Source organism: Sander lucioperca, chromosome 6 (genome assembly GCF_008315115.2).
Source record: "Sander lucioperca isolate FBNREF2018 chromosome 6, SLUC_FBN_1.2, whole genome shotgun sequence".
NCBI classification, from domain to species: Eukaryota; Metazoa; Chordata; class Actinopteri; order Perciformes; family Percidae; genus Sander; species Sander lucioperca.
The window spans coordinates 40,567,295-40,585,141 of NC_050178.1; the positions used below are offsets into that span (position 1 = coordinate 40,567,295).

Here is a 17,847-nt window from a genome sequence, read left to right on the forward strand (position 1 = left end):
AGATTGCCTTCTGCTGCGATTAAGCTACAGTGCAACACCATTTCCCTCATAGTCCAGTCATTTTATGAAGAAAGGTTGAACAAATTGCAACAGAAGCAAACTCAACTGATTTTGTATCCTCAATATGTCCTGAGTAAGGAAAAAAAAGCCCCAAAGAATCCCATTAGGGGAAAGTTTCGAAAAAGACCCAAATATAGCCTATTCATATGCCTATTCATTCTTTTTCTCACGTGAATAGGGTAAACATTTTAACCTTTAGATATCACCATGAAAATTACTGAGTTGATTACTTACATCAAGACAAACAAAAAATGTATTACAAGTTTTTTGAAATCGTTGGTTAACATGGGCAAATGGTGCATAATCTAATTACGTATGTACTAATTTGCATGAATACCACAACAGATCTAAACACTGGGTATAGCCAGGTGAAAATGTCTTGTTGAATCTTGTTGACATATAACAGTTATAAAGTTGGATCTTTTTCGAAACTTTCCCCTAATGGGATTCTTCTGGGCTTTTTTTTCCTTACTCAGGACATATTGAGGATACAAATCAGTCGAGTTTGCTTCTGTTGCAATTTGTTCAGGGTTGACCGCCATTTTGGGTTAAAATGACTGGACTATCAAGTTTATCACAGGAAATAGTTCTTCCCACAATGGGTAGGCATTCACCGTGGTATAATATTGTTTGCTTTCAAATGTTATCAATTTACTGTCTCCTCCTGTCAGTTTCATTAATTGAATTTACTGCTCGCTTTTGCGATATCAATTTCACAGTCAGCACTCTGAGAGGACTTTCAATTAGTGTGAGCTCGACATTAAACCCTAGGCTGCTTTATTTATCCCTGTCTTTAGATGATAATATTTCATGTAATAGGGATTTTATGCGTGGCAATTAAAGTTTCTGTCCACTGAAGCAGCATGGAGGAACTGAAAGCTGAAAAGGTTGGCAGTGCAATGGCTTCTGCGTGGCAGAGAAGAAGCTGAGCTAAAGATTTACAGTGAAACTTAGTTGATCATGTGACTAATGCAAAAATTGGTTTTTAACTACCAGTCATGAGATAAATTATAGCTGTTAACCTTAATGTTTTCAAACACTACGACATCTTTAAATATAGAAAATGCACCATTACAGCCACTATTTGAATTAACTTGTATATGATGATAGCATATTTAATTGTTTCTAATGGAGTACATTTTATTTGTAGAAAAAAAGATGGTTGAGGTTAGGCATTGTTCTTGAATGGTTCAGAATAGCCCATTTGTCAGGGGATAGGATGTTACAGACCGGGTAGTGACAACCCCCTCATAGCAGACACACTTATGCCATGGGTCTAGTCAATGTTTGTTCGACCTTTGTAGGACCCACTACGACAGCTTGCTTTTTATTTCTGAAAAGTATATATATCAATAATAATTTGTGTATGAAAATAAATACAATTTTAGATTCAAAACTATTGCTACAGCATTCATTTGACACTTACCATCACATTTACAGCCCTAATACAGAGTAAACAGAATGAATAAAATGGGACTAGTCCATAATAAAAAGTAGAAGTAAAGCTTAAGGGAACACATAACATTCCCTTTTATTAGAAACAGTATGAATTCTACATGAAAACCATGATTATGTACTCATATATATTGCCAAACACTTTAAGAAGTGTAGTTCATAATTTAGCGTAACAACACCACTAAAGTATTAGCAGTAATTGTGGGAATTTCTGTGGAGCAATTTCTTTTTACCGTGTATTCAAGTTGAAACCTATTATTTTAGGTTGAAAAATATGTGAAACATATTTTTTTTACTTTGGCTTTTTTGCACAAGGCAGTCTGTTTTGTCTAACATTATCAGTGGAAATATAAACAATATCTGTGTGATTTTGCAAACGTCGAGAAGAACCAACGCCCCTTTACAGGTAGCAAGTGAACTTCTCTCTGTTAATAAGTGCAACGAGTTTGCGTCTTTTTTCAGGGGTAAAGTTGATGAAGCCACAGAATTGACTTGTTTATAAATCATTAATGGGGCTGGACCAAAATATCTGTCTCAGCAATACGCACGCATGCTAGACCTCTCAGATCACTGGAGAAAACGCTGTTGGTAATACCAACCATTACTGTCCACTACCAGTACTGTAACATGGGGAAGCAGCTTTCAGCTGCTATGCTGCTCAGCTCTGGAACCAACTTCCTGGTTGTATTAAAGGTGCTCCAACTATGCAGCTTCAAATCTAGACTTAAACCCCAACTGTTCTATGCCTTTTGTTCTTTTAGCTGATCAAATGTACTTTTCCTTTTTAACCTTTTATTTTAATGTGATCTTTTGTCTACTCATGTGTAAAGCACTTTGAATTGATGTGTATGAATTGTGCTATATAAATGAACTTGTCTTGACTTGACTAAAGTTGCGATCCACAGCACTAACACCAACACTCTCCATCGGACTAAAAATGACACAAAGGTACAGGAGTTTCCACAGCAGAGACATTTCTTGGGCTAAAAATAGAAATAGTGGCTGTATCCATGCAAATAGGAAAGTACGCATATTTTCTTAGTACAGTGCAGTATATGGATTCACACTGGAATGCACACGTGCATTTGTGCATTCAGGCATGCACTCATTTCCATGCACTCACACACAATATTCCCCCTTAGGATGGATTGTCTGTAGCTGTTTTATCAAAACAAGCCAACATTTGTTTTCACACACTCCCTCCATAAGTAATGCACTTATGTGCCATCTTACCTGAAGAGTACACTGTGTATGTATACTGTATATAGGCTTTCCATTTTACACTAAAGCACCCTCAGGCAGCCATATTGGAGGTCAACAGTGGCCATGCAGCCGTGGGTGGTGTGCAATTCTCAACGTACAATTTGGCGTCTCAGCAGGGTTCAGCTGTCACAGGGATTTCTTTTCCTGCTTCTGCTGAGTAACTGATTACTTAATTGCGTCTTAGCTATTTGCTCAATTTACTGGAACTGTTGCCATCAACATAAGTGCCAGTGTCTCGTTGTAAACATAATTACTTGCATTAGATTGTAGAAGCAAGTTATGATTCCTATTATTGGCTGCATTTGGGTACATTGTTAAATTAGCCTATAAACCGATAAATTAGCCTGTAAACTCAAAAAGCTAACCATCCATTACTGTGCTAACTCTCCTCAAGCTAAAACTAGTGGATTTTGGATTCTGATCCTTCTGGCACTACCCTCAGTTGTACACTATGATCACATTATGTACATTATTGTACAAGTTTTATTTTTTAATTTATTTGTTGTTTATTTGAATAGGGACAGATACAAAAAACATAGATTTTTACATAAAGAACAATCTGATGCCTGTATCACAGTGTTTATAGCCATGGCTAATTCGCAACACCTGTCCCTAGAAGGGCTTTTGACAGTTAAAATAATAAAGGAGTCAAATTTTTACAGTGAATACAATAAAATGCCCAGAAACCAGTTAGCAGCAATAAAAATAAATGTAGTAAATAAACACATTCACTCGAACTCACACAGATGCACACCTCACATACATACAGCTATACATTTCATATGGCATGATCACACTGCTGCTGCTGTATGAACCATGCTTTTGATAGTTTTTTAAAGGTGGACATTTTAGTAAGAGTCTTTATATTAATTATAATTATAGCAATTATAGCATTACTGAGTATAGCTACATCTAAAACCTTCTTTTTTAGGCATCCTCCATTATTACACGAAGCTCATTTACTCATGGACCACCATGATATGTATGGTTATTTTATAGTTGGGTCAACTTAATACTTTAGTAGTTAACCAGTGCATTGCTTCAAATTTCACCATGGCTTTGGGGGGAGCCCTATTTTTACTAGCCTACACATGCACGTGCATACATGAATGTGCACTTCTACGTGCAGAAATATACCATGAATACATTTCAGTTTATACAGAGAATATTTAGCCTGGGACAACAAAGAAACAAAATATATTATATATTCAGCTAAGCTAACGTAGCTACTGTATGGTCAGTAATTAACTCCAAACTGACTTCTTGATAAACCCCTATGTGTTTTTTTTAATTTCAATACAAAATATGACACGTGTGGGTGTGGCTGATTTGGGGTTGTTTGAAGGAACCTTTGATTAAAAAGTGATGAGCACTAATGTGACACATAACTATTGCTGAAGAGATTAATAAAGTAGGCTAATGTAATTACTTTTTCTTTGTGTAATGTAGGCTAATTTATTACAGTTTTTAAATAACTTGCCTAACGCTTTGGCTACATTGAACGTGTAACATATGCCAGCCCATTACGTTGGTAATAACAAGCAAATTGCTGCACATTTATCTGAACAATTTAAGACAGTTTTCTCATCAAACATGGGCATTAATGGGCTTTTCACGTCCTGCTTTGTTCATTCATCTATTGATTTATGTAGACTTACTTATTTTTAAAACGTGTAAATGAGCATAAATATAAACAAAATAATTTAAATCATATGCCAAACATCTTCATACAGTAGCATACATTAGGGCTGGGCAATATATCAATATTAGCCTATATCGATATCATGATATGAGACTAGATATCGTCTCAGATTTTGGATATCGTAATATCGTGATATGACATAAGTGTTGTCTTTTCCTGGTTTTAAAGGCTGCATTACAGTAAAGTGATGTACTTTTCTGAACTTACCAGACTGTTCTAGCTGTTCTATTATTTGCCTTTACCCACTTAGACATTATATCCACATTACAGATGATTATTTATCTAAGTTTGAAGATATTTTGTTGAAGCACCAATTGTCAAACCTAGAATATCGCCGCAATATCGATATTGAGGTATTTGGTCAATATATCGTGGTCAAGAATATCGTGATATCTGATTTTCTCCCTATCGCCCAGCCCTAGCATATATTTTAAGTGCAGGAAATGAAATCTCTCCCCCTGGCAAGACAAGTCAAGCCCACTATTACCATTCAAGCAAGCAGCGTCAGCTTATCCTCTAGCTTGAATCTGTTTAATCATTTATGTTACAAAACCAAAGCATCTCATAGTCACAATGTCTTCATGACTTGCAGGTTAAATAAGCAAAATGGAGCAAACAGTTCTTAAAGTTCTTCTGCTGGCATACTGCTCTGTAGGTCTTTTATCTGTATTATACAGCCATTTCCTGTGTGGAACAAACATGTAAGATGATGGATATTGGTACTGACAGGATTAAAGAAGACACTAAAGAAAGATACAGTCATTAGGTGCATAGTGAGCAATTGTGTTCCAAATTTTAAAGTCACTTCTAGTCAGCTGATTCTGTCATTTTTGCCAATTACACTGAGCCATAACAGACAAAAAGCAGCCACTGCCTGTTGCCATCCTGTTAGTAATGCTCACAGGCTCTGAGCAGCTGTTAGCTGGCTTATAATCACTTGAGTATAGTTGATAAAATTCTGTGTACTGTCCTTCCTAGTTAAGACTGTGCTTTTTGTGTACCTGCTCTGGAGCATAAAAATAATGGTATGGTGGGCAGCAGGTGTAGAAAGGCCAGTCTGCCAGTCCTGGGATGGCGAGCGATATATCAACTAGTGGAACTGACAGTACAGTATGTGTGACACGATCCTGCAGTCTCACCTCGTCTTTAGAAGCTGTTGTAAAAGGGGGCTGTAATTTTCCTTGTGTTTCTTGTAAAGAGCAAGGTTAAGCCTGTTGTGTTGTTGCTGCAAGTGATTCGCCATAGAGGGGCTCCAAGTGTGAGAGAGTATTGGCACAGGAAGACAGAAGGAAAGAAAGCAAAGTAGAAAAGAGTGAGGGTTTTCGCAAGCTGACTGTGTGCTGCTGAAGAAGTCACTGCAGTGTTTTTTCACTCAGTGAAGAACACAGCAATAAATGTCAGATACAAACCCTTGTCTGGCAAACAAATGAGAGATGTAATGGATTTTTGAGAGCTTCACTGTGTGTGTGAGACTGAAGCAGACACCGACAAGCAGTGCAGCGCACTGAACTGGGATTAGAGGAGGGCTGAGGAGAGAAGGCTGGTATTTATTACAGCACTGCCAGAGCAGGCATGCTTCTGCTCCGAGCATAGCGTTAAGCAAGCGCCCCGGGACACAGCGATTCCTGCGTGCAAGAAAGACACGAACCGCAGGCCCAGTGAGACAAACTGTGGAAAAGGAGACTGTCAACCATGAATAATGAATTCAATTGAGTATGCGCCCTCTTTTAAAAATCTTTGCCACCGTTCATATGCTGAATGCTCTTCAATCTCTTCATTTATTTTCAAAGGTTAAAACAGCAAGCATAATATGCTGCAATGCAACTTTAATTAGTGTGGTAAAACCCCCTAAGACAGTGGACGCAAACCTTTACGTCAACATTTCCAAGAAGCCAATTCCCATTAAAGTCAAATGTAAAAAGACATCATTCTTGGAAGTTATAGTAATGAGGCAGTGTGGTGATGTTGCAGAATGTTGTTTCTTCTTCCCCAGAGAAGTGTTTCCATGAATACATTGAATTGCCACTGAATTAATGCAGTAAATATCGTATACTGTAAAATAATATACGTATAAAGTACTTTGATTTGGTCTTGTTGGGTGCCCATCTCTTCTAATTATATAGAAATATTCAGGGTATTCCAGTGCAGTGTTGGGACTGCCAGGGTCATGTACCGGCAGATTTACATGAATTGCATAACATCAATATTCTACCTTGAATATGCCATTTATAGAGTAAATCTCAGCACTAATGGATTATCTTGGCCCTTGGATCAGCCCTTCATCTATAAAAGTTCACTCAGAGTCGGACAGCTTTGACGTTAATAGGATTTCACTGTTACTGTATAGAAAACAATAACAATCATTAGCACATTCATAAATGTGCCTGTTGTTGTAGCCTTGGAGCATAATAGCCATAAGTGCAAAATTACATTGTATATATATATATATATATATATATATATATCTAAATGAATTAGATGGTTGGTTTTAGTTGTATGAGTATCACTGCTGGGCTGCCTCCATGTTATTTAAAAAGGACTTTGGACTGTGGCTTCCCTACACTCACACACACTTCCCACCTTGATGTCTTGTGTGTTAACACTTGATGTAAAAATGTAATTTTTTTTTCAACAATTAAGGTTAATACCTGCCTTTAAAATGCCATGTTCATAGCTGCATTTTAAATCTCTACTTTTGCAAATCTGATATGTGAAATAAAATCAAGTCATGTCAGATTTACAACATTCATGTCCACATTTGTGTCTAAAGTGCTATTCAAATCACATCTCTGACATTGCAGCACAATCTGACCAGGAAATGTCATTGGCAGTCCTCTATGTAACTAGAATTTAAAATGAATCTTAGAAAATCAAATTTCAAAGCACAGGTGGAAGCTGTCTGAACAAAGTGTCAGTTCTCCAATCACAGTCGGAATCAAAATCAGATTGTAGAGCCTGGTTAAACATTTTACATTGAATATTCTGGTGCATTAGAAAGCTTACTGAAATTCAAAGTGTAACTGCCCGTGTATTATTTTAAAGCTCTGTTAATTGACCCTAGTTTCCTTTCCACATTGCCTTAGTTAAGGGCTTTTAAGTCAAGACAGATCTGATGTGCAGAAGGCCAACAATAACTTGTTTTCTTGTTTTCTATCATCCTCCAGTCTTTATGTTTGCTTCGACTTTAAAGTGCCCATATTATGAAAAAATCACTTTTTCTGGGATTTGGGGTGTTATGTTGTGTCTCTGGTGCTTCCACACACATACAAACTTTGAAAAAAATCCATCCATGCTGTTTAGAGTGAGATACAGTTTCTGAATGTGTCCTGCCTTCAGTCTCTGGGTGAGCTGTTCAAAATCGGCACGGCTTGTGACGTCACAAGCCGAAACAAGCAGGCTAACGCAACCATTAGCTCGTAGCGTGAGCATGCTAACGCTAATGCTAACGCTAGCATGCTAACGCTAGTATGCTACCTCGTTCTCAGTAGCAAAGCACTGCTACAACACACACAAGTTCACCATAATCTACAAAATAACTACTTCCATGTGCGCCCTCATTTAGAAGTCTCCCAGCTAATCCTGCCTTGTAACTGACCGAAGTTGTAGAAACAGTCTTTCTTTTACTGTCTATGGAGCTAGCTAGCTGACATGATCTACATCTGAGCTACTGGGCATGTGCAGTGCAATCAAAGATAGTACAGAAGAAGAAGAAGAAAAGAGGTCTCACTCTGTAGCTAAAACAGAGACCAGGTGAAAAGAGGATCTGCAGCAGTGAGAGAGAGCACTGCAGTATAACAAAAATATGGTGTTTTTTGAAAATTAAACCATGTAAACCTATTCTGATACAACCTTAAAATACAATTATGAACCTGAAAATGAGCATAATATGGCTGCTTTAATAAGCATAGTTTCCTTGCGCCAAGATAGCATGAAGCAACATATTTGAGCATCTTTCTCGCACTGATCTCTCTTAAGACCTAGACAGAATTGTCACCATGCCCATCTGTGTTGACCTTATCTCCTCCTTTCAGCGGAAGACAAAGTACTATCACAGTCTCTCGGGCAATTGCAGGGGATCAGCAGGGATGAAAGAAAATTAATGTCAAGGATGTTTATTCCCTAATAGCTGGTGAGTCTGTCCTTGTGGGTCTGAGGCTTCAACCAATCCCCAGAATCCCCAGAAAAGAGGGAAAAACTGAGCGAGAGAGAGAGAGAGAGAGAGAGAGAGAGAATATTTTAGATGGCTGAGATGAGGCTTGTCAAAACAAAATTACTAGTTTTTCAAAACACAGAGTAAAGGGGAATCAACACAGAACAGGACCAATGCCCATCTACGGAAAGCCTTTTCACTCCCTATTTAGCCCCATTGTACCAAATTTGGTTGCTGTTCCACCAGAGTTCCACTGGGGGTGATCGCAGGCGAGTGCAAAATGAATGGGACTCTCTGGAGCCACACGGCTAAATTTGTCTCTTTCGCCTGATTGCCATTGAGAAATCTCAGATTTGATTGTAGTTTTTCCAAGTTCAACATGGATTATAGGTTGAAAGTTACTATGAGTATGAGTACTTATGTCCTTTCGATTTGTTACAGGTTGAGTCGTTGTTGCCCATAACACGCTAGCATTCTGCTAATGAATGCTGATTGGTCAGTGAAGGACTGATTACGATCAGAGATCCCGCTTGACGGCATCCGAAGCAGAACCAGAATGTCAGAGTGAATATTTCGGCGTGGTCTTTAAAACATTAGCAAACCTCTTTGTAGCACGTGTATTGACACAGAGAGCCTAACCTGTCAGCTGTGTTGTCGATGCCTCGAGAGAAAAAAGGAAGTGACTCAGAGCTTGCTGTAAAGCAGTATCTCTGGCCGTATATGTGTATGACGTCATTGACATTTTAAAAGGCTTTTTAGAACCAAAAAGGCACTTTAAAAAAATCTAACACCCAGCAGTGTGTATTTTCTTAGCCTCCCCTTTCGAATGCAACATTCAAATTACTAGACAAAAAATGATATCCTGAGAAAAGTGGATTTTGAGGGGTATAGCTCCATAGAGTCCCATTCATTCTGCACTCGCCTGTGAGTGCCCTATAGTGGAACCAAAGTGGAACTGCAACCAGTTCAGAAGTCGGAAGTATCGAGAGAGTGGAACTTCTTCCCTTATTAGAAATTCTTTGACAGGACTGTAAGAAAATGCTCACTTCAAATTTAAAGTTGAAAGTTTTTACCAATTATTACACACACTTGTAATTATGTACAATTGATACAGCAAGTTTTATTTGATCGTATCTTTTATCTAGCTCAGGGAAATGTTGTCAATAGAAAACATATAGTTTGTACATAACTGAGGCTCAGCACTGCTTAGGTTTACTTCAGTAAATCTGTAATGGCCTGCAGTCAACACAAGTGTGATGCATTGGGTCTGATCTTCACTGTGCATCCTCATTTAGTAGCTGCCGAGCCAGAGGGGGAGCATGGGGGAAGGGGTGAAAGACGGACAGAGACAGAGTCAAACAGTAAATGAAAGATTTTAAAAAACAAGGAACCACTTCTCCGTCTCTGAGGAATTTCATGGTGGGATTAGTGAAACGACTGCTCACTCACATACGTAAAGGCTTACCATACCAAACAGATCCAAGCCATTTCCCCAAGGCGTAGCCCAACATCATACCACAGCAGCAGGTAAAAAAATCCCCCTTACTGCTGTGTTTCAAAGTCTTGACACAGTGCACATAAGTGCAGCATTTAGCCTGATCCTAAGCTTCACCCAGACACAAGCGCTACAAGAGTTCCTCATTGATTTCAACAGACACAACAAAAAACGAATTTGCTCGACTGCTCGCCTGGCTGGAGGAGGTGCTGCGCTTGCCTAATAAGCCAAAAATCTTTATCACTATCCATCTTCCATCCTGTAAATCTTCACTGCATCTGCAAAAATAAATCTGTGGTGATACCAAGCTGGCAGACCCAGGTCACACACTGGGCCATAAAGCATCACACACCATCGATTGGTGCTCTCAAAGGGCAGATAACAATCAGAAAATGGGGTGATAATGCTTGAATGTTGCTGATGGTGGTCAGTCCAAATAGGCCCATTATGCAGCCTCTGTTATATGATACCGCCACCTCCTCTTTCCACTTGAAATGCTTCACAAATTCTTCATCCATTAGAGGAAGTTACACTTTTCAAAATGGGAGTGGCTGTCAGAGATACTTTGTCTCTTTTGATCTTTGATGAACTAATCTGGTTTTGGATCTCTGTGAATGTTCATGTCCCCATAGTCTGCCTTTTATTTCACAGTTTCATCATGAACCTGTAAAATAAAGGTCTCCACTGAGTGGGCTCAGAAAGCTTTTCCAAAACCACAAAGGCTTTGTTTATCAGATGGATGTCTTCATTAGATGTATTAGATTTCCTCATCATCAGCAGCTCTTTCACTCTCTTTTTTTCTAATTTATTTTACCTCTCCACAATGCAACAACTCTCTTGTGGACTGTTATAGCTAGCTACTTGCTGAATATAAATGATTTCTAGCGTAATATAGATTTTCCCTACATGCTACTTAATGCCTTTCTTCTGTCAAACTGACTCAGAATTACTTCCATTTAAGCCAGCATAACTTTACTGAGCCAAAGCACAGAGATACATTTACACATGGGCGTAAATTTCATCTAACAGATGGGGGGACAATAAACATTATGGGCCCTGGTGCAGCGCGGCGCAAAGCCTGACGCAAGTGTCTTTGCTATTTTAAGACCGTGCAGCGCACACGTCGTTTAAATATCAAATGCACCTGCGCCCATCTTTGCGCCCATGGGCGTGCTGGTCTTACAGGGAGGTGTGTTCAGGTGCATTCTTGGCGTATTGCTATCTTGAGGCAGTGGGAAGTGATCGCGCCATTGACCAACAAAAACATGGTCTAAAGTCAATAGCGCAGCATTTCATTGTTATTTTAACAGCTCAGTGCAGAACCTTCATTTACATCAGATTACAAGTCTGTTCGTGGAGCTACAGTGAACAGATTGACCTTCTTACACATAACTCTATACTTCTATGTTGGCTGCTCTCATTTACATGTGGACATCCATCACCTAGACCGCAGATTGATCTTCTATGGCTCAGAAATAAAAAAAAAAGTATCCTTTATTTATCTTAAGAAATCTTGCAGCACAATCATTTTTCAGCACTGCCCTGCTTTACTTTCAAGCAGCTTCGCATACAGAATATTCACACCAGTTCAAAACTAGTCAGTAAGGCTGCAGTGTTGTACTGTGTTGAAAATGATTTTGAAAATAGCTATGCAACAGCCAAAATGAAATGCAATACTACATGTAACAACTCTACTCCCTAACACTGCCCCACATCCAAAGTCTAATGCGTAGCTATTGAGCCTGCCTACATAGCCGCCCGCCACAGTTGTTTGGAGAGCACTTTTCAACTGTATTACTGTTCACGTGTTTTGCTTAGTACATGTCTTGGTCATACAAAATAAAGGGGTTAATTTAAGGGATTTTTAAAAATCAAAATTCATTTGAAAAAAGATATTGGCTGATATATTATTATCAGATGTTCCAACTCTCAAAAACTTAAAGCATGTGGATATTTCTATTGAGCTATAGACAAGTTATTAGGTTTTAGCCACACACATGCACACTTCCATTGCGTGCGCGCACACGCACACACACACACACACACACACACACACACACACACACACACACACACACACACACACACACACACACACCCCAACTCCACCTAAGATGACTATAAATTCTCAGTAAAAAGAATGTGCTGTAAAGTTGCAAAGGCTGGTTTCAAATTTCACTCCATGCGACACAGAGAAGTTGCAACACAATTAGGTGTTCACGTGTTGATGCAGAACTAGTAAAGTACTTTAAGTCCTGGGTTGATGTGCCTGTAATTGGCTCCCATTCTTTATTGGAAATGCTTCACTTGTTGCTGCGGTTACCTCGCTGGGCTCTCCGACCATATTAGCCTGCAACTTTCACCCCACAAAGAAACACTGGCACATTCAGTCCAGACTTCTGCTTTTGGGCAAAAAACATTCCCCTTGATGTTTTATTACTTATATAAGTTAGATATTAGTATACCGACTGCAGTCCTTTATCAGTGCAGGAAAGGCTATGTTACAGTAAGTGTAGTCTTGCATTGCCAGACCTATCTCCACAGCGCTGCGAAGTACAGAAAGTGAAACAATCCACTGCATTGATACTGCCCCTGGTGGCTCTTTAGCTCTCACTTTTGAAATGCTGTCTCAGCATTACTGGAGGCATTTTTGTGGGGCCATATTTTTTGCTAAGTCATCATCCAGTGTAATATAATGGCACAGTGTGATGCCAAATTGAAGAGAAATCATCAGCTAGGTGGGACGCCAGGACATAATACCCTGATAGATTGATGAAAGTGTTATTATTCATTTCATTCTCTCCCTCTTCTGTCTCTCTTTGTGTTTCTCTCACCACAGGTCAGGAGTGGCCATGCCATTTGGCTGTTTAACAATCGGGGAAAAGAAGGATTATAGCAATCCTTCGGACGTGACAGATAAATATGACCTGGGTCAGATTGTTAAATCGTGAGTATCTCAACAGCTTCTTGACTTTTGAAAGATGCATCATCGCTTCTTGAGAATCCATCATGTCTGTGTTTATATCCCTGTAAATGAACCTTACATGCCATAAAAATGATTCTTTTCAGGGAGGAGTTCTGTGAGATATTCAGGGCCAAGGACAAAACTACAATGAAAATGTATACATGCAAAAAGTTCCTGAAAAAGGATGGAAGGAAAGTCCGCAAGGCTGCGAAAAATGAGATTGTCATCTTAAAGATGTAAGTTATTCATTGTGATTAATGTTTTCTGGTGTCTAAAATGATGTGTTAAATAGTGCATTAGTGATGAGACTGCTTTGCTTTTTTGTTTTTCCCTATTTCATCTTCTTAAATACTAATTTCACAGACAAAACAATTTTTGAAAAGAAAAACAAAAAGAGAAAACAACTTTTGATGCTTACTTTAATAAGAAAAGTCAAGTGAACCTCATTTTGCTGAGTGATCACACAGCCACTGTTTCTAAAAACCTTGTTTGTCTCAACTTCTCTCTGATGATGATCTGACTTCCAGGTAAAACCAGGTAAAACCCACATTAGCATAACCTGGGTCTTATCAAACAATTTCTCGCTGACAGCAGGCGAAGCAGTGGAGAAAGATGAATATGAATGTGTGATTTCCTTATAAGAAGAAGAAATCAAATATGATGACATTGTCAAAGGCTGGGATTAATTGCTGGCAAACAGTAAATGCAGTCTTGAATATAAAATGTTTGTATATAGGCATTACATAAGAAAAGAGGTGCTTATTCAAGTATTAATCTTCCTACATATGTTTATTGTTATTTCTTGCTGTACTCCTGCAGTTATTGTACCGGCAATTTGGTTCCTTCTCAGTCAAGAGTTTTTTATACTGTTAATACCATTAACCCCCTCCAGTTAAAAATCTGTTTTGCTTATTGTTCTTGGATGTTGTGCAGAGTTTGACACAACAATGCTGTTTTCACATTCATCTGCTGAGGGGGAAACATTTCTCTGAGCTCTATTTAAATCATTTTACCTTTCATTTCATTTACATTTTACCTTTATGTATCCAGGTAAGTCGATTGAGAACAATTTCTCATTTGCAACGACGACCTGTCACATTCACACAGTTCCACATTCATACCTGGAAGCTGCCCAGTACAACCACAGTCTGATCTGCTGGCCACTGAGCAGCTCCACTGGAGCGGTTGGAGGTTAAGGGCCTTGCTCAAGGGCACCTCAGTGGTGGTAATGAGGGAGAGACAAGCGCTGGGACATATTTAAATACATAAAAGTACTCAACAAATAAATAATTTGCCTCATGTTTTTTTCCACAAAAAATTTAAATTACCTCATTAAAAAAAAATCTTCAAATTACATGTAATCCTTCTCAGGGACAAGCACTGCTCTTTTCACTGTCCCACCCAGATTTTATCCTGCCAGTCTAGGGATTGAACCAGCAATCTCCCAGTCACAAACTCACATCATTAACCCTCTAGGACACTACTGCCCTATATATGCATGTATATTAATAGATTCTAGATTTGTTAATGACTGAGAAGGAGTACATGTAATTTGAAGATTTTTTTAGGCAAATTATTTATTTGTTGGGTATTTTTATGTATTTAAATATGTATGTAGGGGATCTGTAATTGTGTGCAAAAATGTTTTTATATTGGCAATACCTAAATTAACAGACCAATCCTATGGAAGGAAAGAAAAAAGAGTGTTTGACAGAAGTGTTGTCAGAAGCAATGCAGTCACACTTTATGTAATTACAACAGGTGGTTGCAGATAATAACCCCTGATTGGTTTTAGAGAAATACCATATCATTGTCGGTGTTGTCAGTACAACAACACCGACAATGATAATGATTAAGTAGAATTTTCACGTATCTGTACTTTACTACGTTATTTATATTTCTGGAAACTCTTACTTTTACTCCACTACATTTCCCCTAAGCATCTTCGTTACTCGTTAGTTGCAAGAAATGTTTTTGCACGTTGGAGTGAAAGATTCTTTAAAAAAAAAAGAAAATTCTGTTGTTTGAATTTGATGTTCAAGAAGGATGTTGAAACCCTGACTATTATGCTTTACTATGAGGAAGCCAAAATAAAGTTCTGAATCAAAGTTTTTATTTACTTTTACTTCTAATAATAAGTACATTTAATATCAGAAAATTACTTTTGATACTTAAGTACAGTAAATATCAGATACTTTAAGATTTTAAGTCAAGTAATATTCTAAAAGGTCATTTTCTGGTAAGATACTTATACTTTTACTCAAGTATTGCTTTCAAGTACTTTATACAAGACTGATCATTGTCCACATGCAGTTGTGGTAAGCCAAACTACTGCATGTCCAAAGTCTCTCCCCATTTGCTATCTGCTAGACACCATTCACTTTCTGCCTTTTTATTTTAGTGTTTGAATTTTGTTGAAAGGACGTGCACTTTTTTAGCTGGAAACCCCATTTTGTGAAGGTTTTCCTTGCTTCTCATGTACAGTAACTGACATGTAAATTACAGTTATGTAATATTTAACACTGCACCTGTCAGTGGTGACGCAAAATGTAACTGATGCATAAATGCAAACCTGAATTTTCCATTCACTAACTGACCTATTGAGTCTTCTACATTGAGGAAGCCGTATCCTGCACAGCTTTATAGTGCATTCCATTTGTACTCAGAACTCGGATTTTCCGAGGTCAAAGTCGGAAACATGCCCTCTGGAGCTCGGGCAACCACCGAGTACCCCGAGCTAAAAATCCAACATGGCTGCTCAGTGCATCAACAGTCGTGAAAGCTGTAGTAACGTACAGTTATAAGCACTTCTGTGTTATTTGTGTCGTACACGCAGCGCTGTCCATATTCTATCAGTGGACAATGTTGTTACGCTGTTTGTATGCAGAAAAACAGCGTAATGCGTTGTTATAAACTGACATTGCTAACAATGGCTAACCTGGCTAGAGCTGAAATTAAAACAATGAAAATATGACTTGTAAATGGAACGCATTCAACTCGGGTGTAACATCATTCCCAGCTTCAGCTTCCGAGTTCCGAGGTAAATGAAACGCACTATTAGTCCTTTTGGACATCCACATCTTTCCACATTCAGTGCAATTTAAGAAATGGTATCTTAAAGGCAACAGGAGTAATTTGCCAACTTCCTGGGGCTTGACAGACAGGAACAAAACTCTGTAGCCTTAAATATTCTTCCCTTGTGGGCCTATTTCACTATTATGTTTCCGAGCTGGTGCTGTGGTTGTCAAAGGCACAGTCAGCTGCTCAGCACCATGCTGCTTCATGGTTGCTTTTATGCCCATGTGCACTACATTAGACACACACACACACACACACACACATACAGTATAAGTCAGTGATGTGAAGTTAAGTTAACTGATCATGCTCCCTCTCTTTGTCTCATTGATGACTATAGTGTGTTATTTATGAGCATTAAAGCAGGTCTTTACATTATTCCTCCAACTGAATGATTGATGCAGACATCATCTCCTATGTGATTCCTGACATCACTCTCTCTCTCTCTCTCTTTGTGTTCCTCTCTCTGTTTTGTGCTTTGTGACGCATCTCCTCAGGGTGAAGCATCCCAACATTCTCCAACTGGTGGACGTCTTCGAGACCAAAAAAGAGTACTTCCTCTTCCTTGAACTGTGAGTGTAGATGTCTGATGAGCAGGGGAAAAAAGCTCTGTGCATGTCTTTGTGGTAGCTCGGGCCTGCTGCACTGTACTGTATGTGTTGATTATACACTCGTGGGGAATGAGCTGTTGTAGCCTGAGGCCCTCTACGTAGATAAAAGAACAGCACTGAACTCCACTCATTTGGTATTCAGATATGAATGCTTGCTAGCTGCTCCATTCTCATCAGCATGTGTTTTTGGGGAATTTGATGCATTTCCACGGATATTTTAAATGCGCGATACTCATCTCGTCCTTCGGGGACACTAGATTTGCGAGTTTAGGAATTCTGGTTAGAAATAAATTATCAAACACAAAAGAAACATCTATGGGGAAATGATTAAAACCATTTGCCTTTAATAGGTGGGTGTTGTGTAATTTTGTCAAAAACGGTTATTCTTGGAAAAATGTAATTAACATTTCACTATAAATACACAACGTAGGAGGTTTCTATATTTCTATATATTTAGTTTCTATAAATAGCTGACAATAGAGATTAGATGGACACATGGGAAGAATGGGGAATGACACAAAGGTTACCAGTCAGATTTTAAATGATAACATTGCAGTTACACGGTGCAAATCATCCAATGCTGAGAGAAAATCACATTCATTACTTTCAACAACAAACATCCAGTGCATGTGGCTGGGTTGGGTCAGTGGTAGAGCAGGCGTGCATATACTCAGAGGTTTATGGCTCAATGCAGAGGGCCAGGGTTCAAATCTGACCTGTGACAATTTCCTTCATATCTTCCCCCTTTCTCATCTAGCTGTCCTGTTAAAGGTGGAAAAGCACAAAATAAAAACATGTAATGCATTACAGGCCTTCCTTTTCCCACAGTGCAACAGGCAGAGAGGTATTTGACTGGATCCTGGACCAAGGCTACTACTCAGAGCGAGACACCAGCAACGTGGTGCGCCAGGTGCTGGAGGCTGTCGCCTACCTCCACTCCCTGCACATCGTTCACAGAAACCTCAAGGTAACACGCTATGTAGTGCAGGACTTGTAGGCCGAAGTAAACAAGACGCTGATACTGTGGAGGCATCACACTGTTAACACAAGCAATACAACTGTAATCCATGT

At 38.8% G+C, this 17,847-nt stretch overlaps 1 protein-coding gene across 2 annotated transcripts in view; it reads left to right on the forward strand.

Annotated features, from left to right (window-relative positions):
- camkvb (CaM kinase-like vesicle-associated b) overlaps positions 1-17,847 on the forward strand; it is a 44,527-nt gene that overhangs the window by 19,259 nt on the left and 7,421 nt on the right. For both annotated transcript variants that reach the window (XR_004897658.1, XM_031279697.2), the window contains exons 2-5: positions 12,965-13,072; positions 13,195-13,326; positions 16,663-16,737; positions 17,605-17,743. Coding sequence is in view for 1 of the 2 variants with exons in the window: in XM_031279697.2 (XP_031135557.1) it covers positions 12,978-13,072; positions 13,195-13,326; positions 16,663-16,737; positions 17,605-17,743 (441 nt within the window). In the remaining variant the exon portion in view is untranslated. The remainder of the gene's footprint in view (positions 1-12,964; positions 13,073-13,194; positions 13,327-16,662; positions 16,738-17,604; positions 17,744-17,847) is intronic.